Below are 13025 nucleotides of genomic sequence, written 5' to 3' on the forward strand. Positions count from 1 at the left end.
TTCCATTTCTCACAGTCATCTCTTCAGGAACTGGTCCCAATTTTTTTCCTCCTAAGTTCACACAAATGATTTGTATTTTCAATATGAATTAACTTTAAGTTCTTTAAATAATTAAAACATATGTTGTCTACCATGCACATTTCATAAATTACTTTGCCCATAAAAATACCTTCATTAAAAAAAATACTTGAGGTATACCATTTAAATCCAATAAACCTTGTAGACTTAAAGGGTCCAGTCTGATTAGTTCTAACATCCATGTGCACCCCAATACTATCATCCCAATCAAAGCAACAAACATTTCCATCACCTCCAAAGTTTCCTTGTGTCCCTTGGTAATCCATCTGTCCCCCTCCCTCTTCTTTTCCAGGCAACCAGTGATCTACTTTCTGTCACCATGGATTGCATTTTCCAGAATTTTATAAATGGAATCACACAGTCTGTGCACCTTCCCTCTGCTTTCATTCACTCAAGAGCTCTGTCTCTAATCTTAAAGAGATTCTTCCCTTTTGGCTGAGGTTCAGTAAACAGTGTTATAATCATGATGATTCCATGACAGTGTGTAACAAAGCATGGCTTGTGGACCACCTGCTTTATAATTATCCAGGGACTGGCTAAAATTTCCTGCTTTACCTCTCCCTAGAACTCTGACATCAGAATAACCACCATGGGCAGGCATTCTCAAACCTGTAGTTTAGTCTAACCTCTTGGGGAACAGCTATTCCTGATCCTTGGTCTAGCTAGCTCTTCTCTCCTTCCAAGTCTTTCTACTTGTTTTTTTGTTTTTTTTTCTTTTATTTCTTTTATCTTTAAGTGGGATGTTTGGGTTACTTTTCCATGTATTATGTACATTGTAAACTTTTGTCCTTATGCTGCTTTGCTACCTATTTCTCAAGTCCACCATTGGGGCCAGGACTTAGGTGAAGAGAATACTGAGAGTGAGTGGGACTCTTTTATCTCAGATGCAAAATTCAGCGAGGTGCCAAAAAATTGCAAACCAGATGCCTACTTTATTTTTCAAAGAATGAATAAGGCAAAAAAAAAAATCTGTGAACAAAATGTCAAAATTTTAAATAAAGTCAGGACCAGTCACAGTGCCATGCTGAGCCATACTGAACTTGAAAGAAAAAATCAGTGATCCTATCTTTTAAGAGTTATTACTATTTTTATTTTATGCCCAAGGTGAGAGCTCGTTGCCTCAGCCTAGTCTTGGCCCAGGCCCACCTCTGCTTGATAGATTTCCCCGTCCAATAGGCTTTTTGCTGTCCTGAAATCATCATTAGAATGTTACTTCTGGCCCAGCGTTTATAACGTGCTGTGGACAAGAAGAGCTAATTCAAAGCACTCTATGTAGACCCATTAGATGCTTCCTACTTTTCCCCTTTCCATTAACCACAAGTACAGACAATCCTAGACAAAGACAAAACACTGGTCGCTCACAGTCGTGAATTTTTAAAAGAGCCTCAACCGACCATTCAAAATGGAATGTATTCGTGGTATGTCTGATTACATGTGCCTTCAACGTGAAACTAGACCTATCTCACCTAAACAGACACACAGAAACCATAGCTCTGATTAATGTTATCATTTAAAACATGTACTGTACCTCCCATAGGAGCTAACAACATTTGAGAAAAATCAATGTGGAAGAATAATCTGTATTAATAAATGAGTTCCAACTGAACAGAAAATATGTCTAGAAACGGTGGGGTATGAGGGTAAGGTTCTGGAGACTTTAGTTAAATGTTTAGGGGAAAGCATGCCATGGAGAGTACTCATGGCTCCCACTCACTTTCAAAAAGTTCACTTGGATGTATCGTGTTTACTGAAAGTCAAGCACTTGTGTTTAGCTAAAGAATGAAGCCATTTGTTATGTATTAAAGAACTTAAGGGCCACAATGGCACACGAGAGCTGGTGACAGATGGGGAATGCTGGTCTTCACTGTCCACATAGAACAGCATAAGAATCAGACTGGGCCAGGAATAAATTCAAGGTAAGTTTGTCATTAGTCATCATTTCCAGCCATAACAGCATGGTAGAAAGGGAAGTTATGGGCTCTGGAGTCAGAGAACTAAAGGAAAAGTTCACTTCTAGTCTTTCCTAGCTGCCTGACCTTGGCCCCTTCTGCGCCTGTTTGCTTAAATGTGAATGAGCCTACTTTGCAGGGTCACCAAAAGAATGAAATGGTAGAGCATCGGACACAGGCCTGGCTCATAGGAAGCCTTGATCAAACTGTAGCTGTTATCACCACCTCCAGCACTGTAGGCTGTATGACGTATTTGAAGGTTATCTGATCCGGAGAGAGATCAACGGTGGAGGTTTTCAAGGAAACAACGAAATTTGTAGTTATTTATGTGTGGTGTGACTACAGGAGAGGGGCAGAGGGCCCAGATGTCCTGTGGGAAGCAGAGCCCATCCTCTCTGTCTGCATACTCCGTGCCAGGTATGTAGCCTCGAACATTTCATTCTTATAATGGGCCTGGGGAAAAATATCTGGAGCCATAGCCCTTTAAAAAGAGGCAGTCTTCTTGCCAAAAAAGAGCAGTTAATCACAGTCATGGTTACTAGGTACAGTTTTGTTCTTGATATTTTAAAAGATCCAGAAAAGAGCTTCAAAGGTTCATCCAAAGTGGGCAGAAAGTAGGTGGTGGGAAGGAAGGCTACAAGGAATTGGAGTCATTCACTCCAGGCAAGAGAGGGTTTGACAGATGCCAGATGTGTTAAGTGTTAGGATGCTCACACTGCTCTGCTAGCTCTTCTCTCCATTGAATAATAGAAGGACTCCTATGCTCAATGTTTTTCCTTGGTTGGATGATTTCCCTTCCTGAAGCAAAGGGGTCAACCAGGCGACCTTGTGAGATCTCTTTTAAGCCTTTGCACAAATACAGAGAGCAAAGAGACACCCAGCTCATCGATGCGGGGGTGGGTTCCAGCTGCCTCTGTGTAAAGTGAGGTTGAGGGAGCTTGGCACAGAAGAACGGGTGGGAGCCAGGAGTCAGGCAGAGGTGGGTTTGACTCTGCCTCTGAAACTCACTCTTGGAGAAGTTATGGTAGTAAAAGAACTCAACTCTGTCCTCAGCTGTAGCTGGAGATAATCTCTGCCTTCTAGGGTTCCTGAAAGGATTAACTGAAATAATGTTGGCAAAGCACCTAATATTTTGACTGGCACATGTAAGCCTTTGATAAATTGGAGCTGTTATTCTGGTTGGTTAAAAAAATGGGTTGAAAAAATAATGCCCTTCGGCTTATAGTTATATCATGCTAGGATAGTTACAAATTCAGGTAGGCAGACCAACACCATGTTGGCCCACAGGATCCATGCTGCCAAGTAGAGCCTGTCCATTCCAGAGGATGTTTGAGGGGACACCTTAGTAACTACCCTGGTGCTAAGAAGCAGAGGACGCTGAAGACAAGGTCTTAGGCATCTTCCTAGGGCTCTGGTTTCGATCACTGTCATCACAAGAATCAAAGGAATCATTTTAAAGAGATTCCAAATACATTTCCTACATTACCAGGTCTAAGTAATATACCATGTCCTACTGACTTGTCATTCACATCAAACGCAGTAAAAACATTCATCAAAAAGCAGGTTTGCAAACCAAACTGATTGTCAAAAATGTAATTAGTAGGATTTTTTTCCTTCATGAATGGTACAAAGCTAAAAATGGAAGTCACAAAGAAGTTAACCAGCACTTGCAAAACAGTGAAATACAGTGGCCAGCACGCTATACCAAGTAAAAGGAACTCCTTTTATGATCAGACTCTTCTACAAAATGTAATTTCTTGGTGCTACATCAATGTGTAATTACATATTTAGTGTTACAGAAAGATGCTGGAGGCTGAGAGAGAACGGCTCTGGTTTCTGTTCTTGACCCGTGGTGGGGTCTGTGGCAGGACGCCTGCAGGCTGTGGAGAACCAGAGAAGACAGAGGAAACACAAGGTACAAACAAGCACAGAAACTGAGGCCCATGGAGAGCTCAACCAGAAACACAGGAGTGTTTCCTGAAGCCCCTCTGTGTCACAAGGAGAATCGAACTTGGCTTGAAAAACGCATCCTGTTTCCATCAAAAGGGGAACAGGTTAGAGCTGATAGAACCAAACACCACAGACAGGAGAGCAGGACAATGCAAGTTGAACTGATGGAGTCGCATGAACAAGCAGCTTATTTTTGTTGGGAGTGAACAAACACAGGCATGCCACGTTGTAAAATGACTCCAGATACATCAGGGAGCTGGCTGGATGAGGCCTAGTGGAGGTGCCTGTCAACGTGAGATCTATGCAGGCCATCGTGCCATTAAATCAGTCCCAAGCAGGAATCTCAAACAATGGAGCAGCCCTTATATAACCAAAAGATAAGAGTTACATTATGGGGCCAAGTGAAAACTCGTTCTCTTAACTGCATAAAATTCAAGTGGCAACAAGCCTCTGAGCTGGTTACACAGTCTGTAGCTGTTAAACCCAAACACCTCAGTAAGTTCACCACCAGGTCCATTGTTTTCAGAGAGCTTTTTAAAAGTGAGGATACAAAATGTCCACAGAAATCTATTGCATCCATCCTTACTTTGCTTGAAGTCATCATTTTATGCCGCTTTCTTACAACCGTAGATGTTACAAATCCGACTGCATGGTACTTACATACATGGTACTTTATCACAATTTTGGGTAAATGTGGAATAATAGGGTAAAAGAAAAAAATAAAAATGGCATCAAACAGAAGAATCAAGAACACCACAGAAAGAAAAGAAATGATAAAACAGGAAGTTCGAGGAGAAGAAAAATATCTACAACACTGGATATTAATTAGCCTCAAAATCCTCATTACCAAGGGGGCATTAAAAGCAATGTTTACTTGTCATATGCCTCTCTCTGAGTCCCCATGAACAAACTGGTCTAAATGGCAGATTCTTTCAGCGAATAACTTCTCAGGAATGGGACTAACCCTTTCCTCAAGTTTATGCAGTATTTTAGACCATGTGGACAAATGCCAATAAAAGTCCATTCAGAGCCCTCAGAGAGCTACCACCTTGAAGAAAGAGAGGTACCTTTAGAAATGCTTATCTCAGTATGGAGGAGGAACTCATGGGATGGAGTATCTAATCCAATCCTGTGAGGCAGCATGACATTCGATGTTAACAGGGGGCAACTTATCCATGACATCTAAATCTAAACTTAAGATGAAATGTGTTCATTTACAATTAAGGGGTAAGAACATCTCCTCCTTATCTGGATTTTGATAGCTTATAATACATTCACCAAAAGAGATCTTAAGTTACGGTGACAAAAAGAAGTTGCTAAGTATTTTAAGGTACTTTGACATGTTCCTAATCATATCGGTGTCCTTCTAGATTTACTACAGGGATTTCACCGGATTTTTCCTTCTTCTGGGTTTTTACTTGATTTTTCATGTAAAATAGACAGCACTTCGGTTCATTTTGGAAATGTGCCTCATGAAGGATTTCAGAGATATTTTTCTTTCTTTTTAAAAACGACCTTCAAATAAAAATAATAGACTTTTCAGATAACAAAGCCCAAAGCAAATAACATCATACTCTGCTAATATGGTCATGAAAAGACCAAAGAGACCTTCTGAAGTGGAGTGGGCAAGTGCTAAAATAACTTAAAACATTCTAGCAAAACGTAAATAAAGTACCATTCAGGAAAACAGCAATCGAAGCAGCCCAGGGCTAGAGAGCACACCAGAATTCTCCAAAATCTTCCCAAGTTAACTAACAGTCGTTGTTTTAAAGGAGGGACTTCCTGGGAGGGACCTAGTGTCAAGGCAGACTGCTTTTTTTGACATCAGAAAACAATACCATTTTTTCCCCTTTTTTTTTCTTAAACGCAGCTGCAGAACCCAACACGTTTCAAGGCCATATGATGGGACTTTCTTTTGTTGATTATGAAGCAGCTGCCGGTTTTGGAAAGGAAATTGTACTCAAGCTTAACTGCACTGAACTGGTCTTGGTTTACCTGCCATATGCAAAACGCCTGTCTTTGTGATGATCTCCAAAAGTGTCCCAAAGCCTGAGAGAGACGCTCACTTCATCAACAACATCCCGGGAACGCTCCAGGACCTGCAGGAGAGACAGGGCATTCCTGCTCAGTGACATTCAGAGGCTCCTCAGGAAAAAGACACTCAGCACCTTCAACCCCACTTGTTCCACATGCATTTAGTTTTCCCCCTTCCTTCTAATAGGACTTGAGCTAAGTCCTAATTCTCTTCCTGGAATCACATGACTCAAACCCTCCTCATTCAGGACACTGCACCCCTCTTCCCAAGTGTGCATTTTGCTTTTGTTTTCTCTTGTGGCAGTGAAAACACCAGCTTCATTTTGTGTGCACAAATCACCCCTACCCCCTTTTGAAATCAGACTGGCAATAGCAGTGATGTGCCCTTGGAAGTGAAACTCAGCCCATCTTACCTCCTGGCACACTCGGTACTGGTCAATCGCCCACACGGTAGGCACATGGGTAGCCAGCAGCTGATACTGCGTTAGCGTCGTATTACACGCTCTGGCACAGATCAAGCGTGTCTTCCCCACGGCGTTGTCTCCCACGACCACACACTTGATGGTTTCAACGTTCGGTCTTTCGTAGTCCATGTCAGTGTCCATTTATAAAACTCTGTAAGAAGAGAGCGACAGAGCAATCAAGGACGGGAGGGGTCCAGGCCCTTCTTTGGAGGTACCCAAGCATAAGCAAGAAGTTTGGAAGTTCATATGAAACCTAATTCAAAGTCAAGTTTTCTATTTATGCCTCACACAAGTACAAAAACATCGCCGGACTGTTATTTTGACCCCAAACGGTTTATTCCGGTTAACATGTTATTTTCTCCTTGGTTTTCTCTAAACACAACCTGCCTACTGAAAATCCATCCAGGCAAGTCAGGACTGCTGGCACACATTTAGAGCTCACTAGCTACTCATGTTGACCCACTAAAGAGACCGGTCACCTGCAGGTTTAACTAAGACATTGGGGCGTAAGCAATATTAGCGTCCCTGACAATATTAGCACCCACACCATCACAGTCTTCCACTGACTCAGTATCGCCCATTGAAAAGCAGTTTACTGTAGGTTCTACGCTATCATGGTGACTTAGAGGAGGATCCAAGGTGCAAGCAGAAAGGATTACTTGGCTTTAAAGAAGAGTAAACTGTAAAACTGAATTTTGATACATTCATAAAATTAATTTATATTTCTTCATCTATTTTTATTAAACAAATTCATAAAAACAGTATCCTAAAGTGGGGCACCATAAAGCAATATATTTTTGAATTCCCTTTCTCTCTGTGTTTTCATCAAGAATTCTGGAGCATATGGCAAAGAATGATTTTACTGGGATGGGAAGCTAGTTCGGAATCCTCCTGAAACCATCAAAAAAGGTTTAAGAGGGTTTGAATGAAGGGTCAAAAGGAAGAGAGAAAGCTGCTGTCAGTACTGTCTGCCCCCGCTTCCCTGACCCCACCCAAGGGCAGTGACCTCCAGAAATGCAAAGCAGAGTGCTTCCCCGCAGCAGCTGGAGGGGTGACCAACCATGTAAGACTTTTAAGATTTTAATGAATTATAATTGCTATTTCAAGGAAGTCTATTGTTAAACGAAGAAAACGGGTTAGATGGTCAGTTTTCTAAAAGATTTATTTATTATTTTAGAGAGAGACAAAGAGCTTGTGTGTGAGCAGGGGAGGGGCAGAGGGAGAGAAGCAGACTCTCTGCTGAGTGTGGAGCCCAATGGGGGACTTGATCTCAGGACCCTGAGATCATGACCTGAGCTGACATCAAGAGTCAGAAGCTTAACTGACTGAGCTACCCAGGCACCCCTGGATGGTCACTTTTAACAAGTTGATAGTGATTTTAATGGCCATAATGGTCAAGAAACTGTCCAGAGTAGGGCTTAATACATAACTGGGATTCAGAAAGTGTTTAAATCACCTGATTTGAGAAAACTGATAATTTGGATAATATGAGATTAAAGAGTATAGAGGGAGAGACAGAAAGATTATTAAATAGAATGAGTGCTTTTTCCCAGTTAGGACCACCTGAACACGAGATTGTCTCCTGTAACACCATCACAGGAGGTGTTAAACCTGAGGCTAGAGACTATTTGGCAAGAATTGAGTGAAATGATTCAAAGAACAGATGTGTGGTGAGGTTAGGATCTGGTCTGTGGTTCGAATGCTGCAGAGAGGCTTAAAATAGATACCTCTTCCCCACCTAGCAAATGCAGACTCTGAAGGTGCTGGGTGGAGAAAGAGGCTTAAGAAAAAAACCTTCAATTCTGATGATCATCCAGGTGAAGTGAGATGACTCCTCAAATTGATCTCTTCAAAATCTGGCCTGTGGTTTACTAGTTCCTGATTTCATCATATAATGTGGAATTAAGCCTGACTTTGGCATTAGATCAGTGGTCCTTAAATATCTGCCAGAGAACATTTAGCAAAGTCTGGTTGTCACAATGGGGTTGAAGGAGTGCTACTGGCTTCTAGTGGGTAAAGGCCAGAGATGCTTTGAAACACACTACAATACAAGGGACAGCCTCCATGACAAAGAATAATCTGGCCCCAAATGTCATAGCGCTGAGGTTGAGAAATCCCTGCCTTACAGGGGATGTGGGTTTGAATCCTGGTCTCCCCGTTTTCCAGCCCTTTGCCATTGGGCAAGATATTTGCATATTTAGCCTCAGCTTCCTCATCTGTTAAATAGGAATTCTAGTACCAGTCTCCTCAAGTAGTGAGGGCTAGGTGAACTGATGTACCTGACATAAGGATGACCCCAAAGATGCTAATCATGAGGGTGAAGGCAAACACTTTGAATTGACAACAAGAATGAGTTCAGGTGAAAGACCAGAATTAGATGCAAAATCATAAACCTAATAAACAGACATCTATTAAGAAAGGATACATTTTTAGTAGAGCAATTAAAGAGTAATTCACTGAAAAACAAAGAATGTTTAGTACAAGATGGAGCATAGCTGATGTTATGCAAAGAAGGCAGAAAAAGTTCTAGGTGGGAGTTGGACCTTGTTAGCTAAATGACAACGCAGTTGGGAAGGTAGGTTAAAAATAATTTTCTAGGGTATTTCTCGGTTCTAGAATAAACATGGTAACACTTGTTATTGATAAGAAACTTGATATGTTTTTGGTGATACTACTATGGGGTACCCTGTGTCAGAAAAACAGGATCTGTTTACAGCCCCACAACTCTGGAGGTGGAATATTTTGATTGTCCTAAGTGGTGGAAAACCCTTCTCTCTTTTTTTTTATTTTTTTAAGATTTTATTTGTTTATTCACAAGAGACACAGAGAGAGAGAGAGGCAGAGACACAGGCAGAGGGAGAAGCAGGCTCCATACAGGGAGCCTGATGTGGGACTCGATCCCGGGACTCCAAGATCATGCCCTGGCCCGAAGGCAGGCTCTAAACGGCTGAGCCACCCAGGGATCCCCTGAAAACCCTTCTCTTTTGGAAGCGAATTTTATCTTTTTAGGTAGATAAAAATCATAGGGAGCCAGTCCTTAAAACTTGGGGGCATGTTTGGAAATAGACACACAAAAAATGTATGGTTGGTTTTCTTGTTGGCTTGCAACCTACTTTGGAAAGCAGCCTCCCAAAAGGAATCCCCCAAATAATTTAAATCATGGCAGTAATGGTGGCATAGCTGTGTAGCTTTCACAGAAGACTACTTTGAAGGGGATAAAAGCCTTCGGTTTGATATGAAGACTATGATTACAAAAATATCATTACTTATTTATAGACACATCTCATGAGTAGTCCTAAAAAGAATTTGTGTGTCAAAGGTGAGAATAACATCCGTGGATCCTCTAATTTTTAGCAATCGGCTCAAAACCGAAGTGGCTGCCAAAGGTGCTGAGCCTTGCAGAAAAGGGACGACAAGTAAGGGAAATAAAAGGCAGGGCTGAATTCAACACTCGTAGCCCAGTTCATCCACTTTAGACATGGAAGTTCCAGGAAGGGTTTTCTGGATTTCCAAAAGCTGAAAAATCTCGACTTTGGGGTAGAGATTTTATTCTGTGGTAATCTAAAAATACATCTACACGTGTATTGTGAACTGATTATCTGCTACACATAAACAAACATGAAATTACGATAATTATAAAAGTATGCAATTTTGTCCTTCTTTACTTGTTATGGGCTCTAATTTATTCATATCTAGCACTCTTATGGTTGAATGAGCTCTGAGGACCATCTGCTTAATGATTATCTGGTTTCTGATTTTTATTTACCTAGAATGAGAGCAATAAATATTATTCATTTAACACTGTTACTAAATTTCACCACTATGGTGGATACGCATTTGTCTTTAGGTATCTATCTGAGGAGACAAAGAAAATAATAAAAGAAGAAGTCAGAAAGGACTGACATTGGTAACCTGTTACTATGGCAACTTTGTAATCTTAGTCAAAACTGACATGAACATCATTTCATACTTTCACTGAATCCTCAGGACATGGATGCTGACCAGTAAGTGCTGAAGAATGTACCAGCACATTCTGGACGTCAGAAGTGGGACATTTATTTAAGACTGGCAAACTGAACAGGACAATGTGGGGGTGTGGGTGGGAAGTGAGGACTTGGTGAGGTGGCATAGGGTGGCTGCCCCCTGGGGGCTGGGGCCACCATCCACCAGCTGCTTAGAGACTGTGGCTGTCCAATCACCCCACATGCCCACGTCACGATTACTGTCATCTTCTGGACTTCAGGTCCCTGCTCCCTGTCACCACCAAGTCGGCCTTCCTGCTGCGTCCACAGGGTGATGGATGCATCTGACACTCTAGCCTCACAGACCCTCCACCTCTTTGGCACCAATGACCTTCCCCACACACTACTTGAGCCCTGCATACTTTTGGTCACGTGCTGGATACTGTCAGCCAGAAACATTTTACCTTGGAAATCGTGTGTTTCAAAATCCTTCTCTCAAAGTAAAAACTCCTGTATCTTCACAGCCTGTGCTAGGAGAAATGTGGTCACGACAGCAACTCTCATCAGGAGATGGAATCTATTTCCCTTCATCTTGAATTTGAGCTAGCCTTGTGACTGTGTGGCCCAATCCCAAAGAATGTGGTGGTGATGTTGTGTGAGTTCCAGAGTCGGGGCTTCCAGAAGCCCTGCAGCTCCACCCTCACGCTATTGGAATGCTATCCTGAGGCTGTCATGTAAGGAAGCTGGCCTAGCCTAGCAGAGGAATGGAATTCACAGTGAGAATAATTGAGGTCGCCTTGCCTATGGCTTCACCGCATGCCATATAGTGGGCTACTTGAACCCTCTAGCCCAGACAACTCTCCAGCTGAATGAAGCTTTTTGAGTGAGCCCGGGTGAGGAATCCCCTAGCCAATCTCCAAATTTATGATTATTGTTTTAAACCACCAAGTTTTGGGGTGATTTGTTATGCATCAGCAACTAACGGAAACACATCCATTATACCTTGGGAAAAATCACCAGAACCTTGACTCCTCCTATTTTTTAAAAAATATCAGATTATAGGTCCCTTTTGGGTGGATGATCTTTCCTACCTAGGGTTGATGGATCATGCCAACTTTCTCCTCACCATCATCTTCCACACCTTTATTGTGTGTGTGGTAGGCAAAATAATGTCCCTCAAAGATGTTCATGTCCTAGTCTTTGGGATCTGCAAATATGTTCTGTTACATGGCATGGAGGAAATAGAGTAGCAGATGAAATTGAGCTGCTAATTGGCTGACTTTTGTATAAGGAGGTCATTCTGGATTGTGTGGGTAGGTCCAATGCAATCACTCAGGTTCTTTCACGTGGAAGAAAGAGGTAAAGATCAGAGTGTGAGAAATATATGAAGATGCTACACTGCTGGCTTTTGAAGGTGAAGGCAAGGGCCATGAACCAAGGAATGCAAGTGACCTCTAGGCATTGGAAAAGGAAAGAAGACATATTTTCTCCTAGAGCCTCCAGAAGGAATGCAGCCTACCAATATCTTCATTTTAGTCCATTGAAGCTCATTTTAGACTTTTAACCAACAGAACTATAAGATTATTTGCTTTAAGCTACAAAATTTTTGGTAATTTTTAAAAAAGGTTTTATTTATTTATTTTACAGAGAGAAAGAGAGAGAGAGAGAGCGCGCGTGCATGGGCACAATCAGGGGGAGGAGGGAAGGGAAGGAAGAGGAAAAGAATCCCAAGCAGACTGCTCGCTGAGAGCAGAGCCCAACTCAGGCTGGAAGTGGGGCTTGATCTCATAACCCTGAGATTGTGACCTGAGCCGAAATGAAGAGTCAGGTGCTTAAGACTGAGCCATTCAGGCACCCCAAATTTTCGGTAACTTTTTACAACAGCAACAGCATGCTCTTGCCACACAAAATGGCCTCCTAAATTCTAAATGTTGTTTGCTACCTCAGTGCCTTTACACAGACTATTCCCCAGCCAAGTCTCTACCATTCTTTGCCTGGCAAATTCTGTTCATTGCTTAAAACCTTATTCAGATCTTACCTCCTCCAAAAAAGTCTTCCTATTTGCCCTGCCTCCACAAAGACTATTTACTTACTTCCTCCTCTGTTTCATAAATGGTTCTAGTAGGATCAATCACAATCAGAAATATCCATATAGACTCAATTTTTTTCTATATTAGCAAACTATAGAATGGTGGTTTGTGACATTTTTGTTTTTCCTGTGGCTATACCTTCAAAGTGGCCATCTCATGCCCTTAATGAATCATCACGTATTTCTGAGGTACTACTATGTGCCAAAGTGCTTGGAATATAAGAGCATACCATGCCCTGCTTCTGTAAAGCTTTTTTTGACTATTCACTCAGGTCCACAGGTCCCCAATTTATTTGTGACTCTCTTCTAGGGACAGTCATAAGCCAAATAGTGACATAGCCAAATGTGAGCCTAGCTGCCCTGGTCTCCTGTTCAAATCATTTCTCTTCCCAGGGTGGTACTCTGTTCCCACCTTCAGTCCTTGAGATGATGGCCTTCCTGATGTCCTGTTCCTCTTTGAAGATACAGGCTCTTAGGAAGTGTCAGGCACAGCCACTAT

The 13025-nt window shown here is 42.0% G+C and overlaps 1 protein-coding gene across 20 annotated transcripts in view; it reads right to left on the reverse strand.

The window, feature by feature from the left end:
- The window catches only part of RHOBTB1 (Rho related BTB domain containing 1), a 117890-nt gene that overhangs the window by 31381 nt on the left and 73484 nt on the right, over positions 1 to 13025 (reverse strand). For 19 of the 20 annotated variants that reach the window (XR_007410114.1, XR_007410113.1, XM_025435336.3 and 16 more), the window contains 2 exons: positions 6425 to 6626; positions 5973 to 6076 (listed from right to left, as the gene is read on the reverse strand). Coding sequence is in view for 18 of the 20 variants with exons in the window: in XM_025435336.3 (XP_025291121.1) it covers positions 5973 to 6076; positions 6425 to 6616 (296 nt within the window). In the remaining 2 variants the exon portion in view is untranslated. Of the gene's footprint in view, positions 1 to 5972; positions 6077 to 6424; positions 6627 to 13025 lie in introns of those variants that run through there. The other variant, XM_025435341.3, reaches the window with a different exon arrangement.

This window comes from Canis lupus, chromosome 4, assembly GCF_003254725.2.
Source record: "Canis lupus dingo isolate Sandy chromosome 4, ASM325472v2, whole genome shotgun sequence".
NCBI lineage: Eukaryota > Metazoa > Chordata > Mammalia > Carnivora > Canidae > Canis > Canis lupus.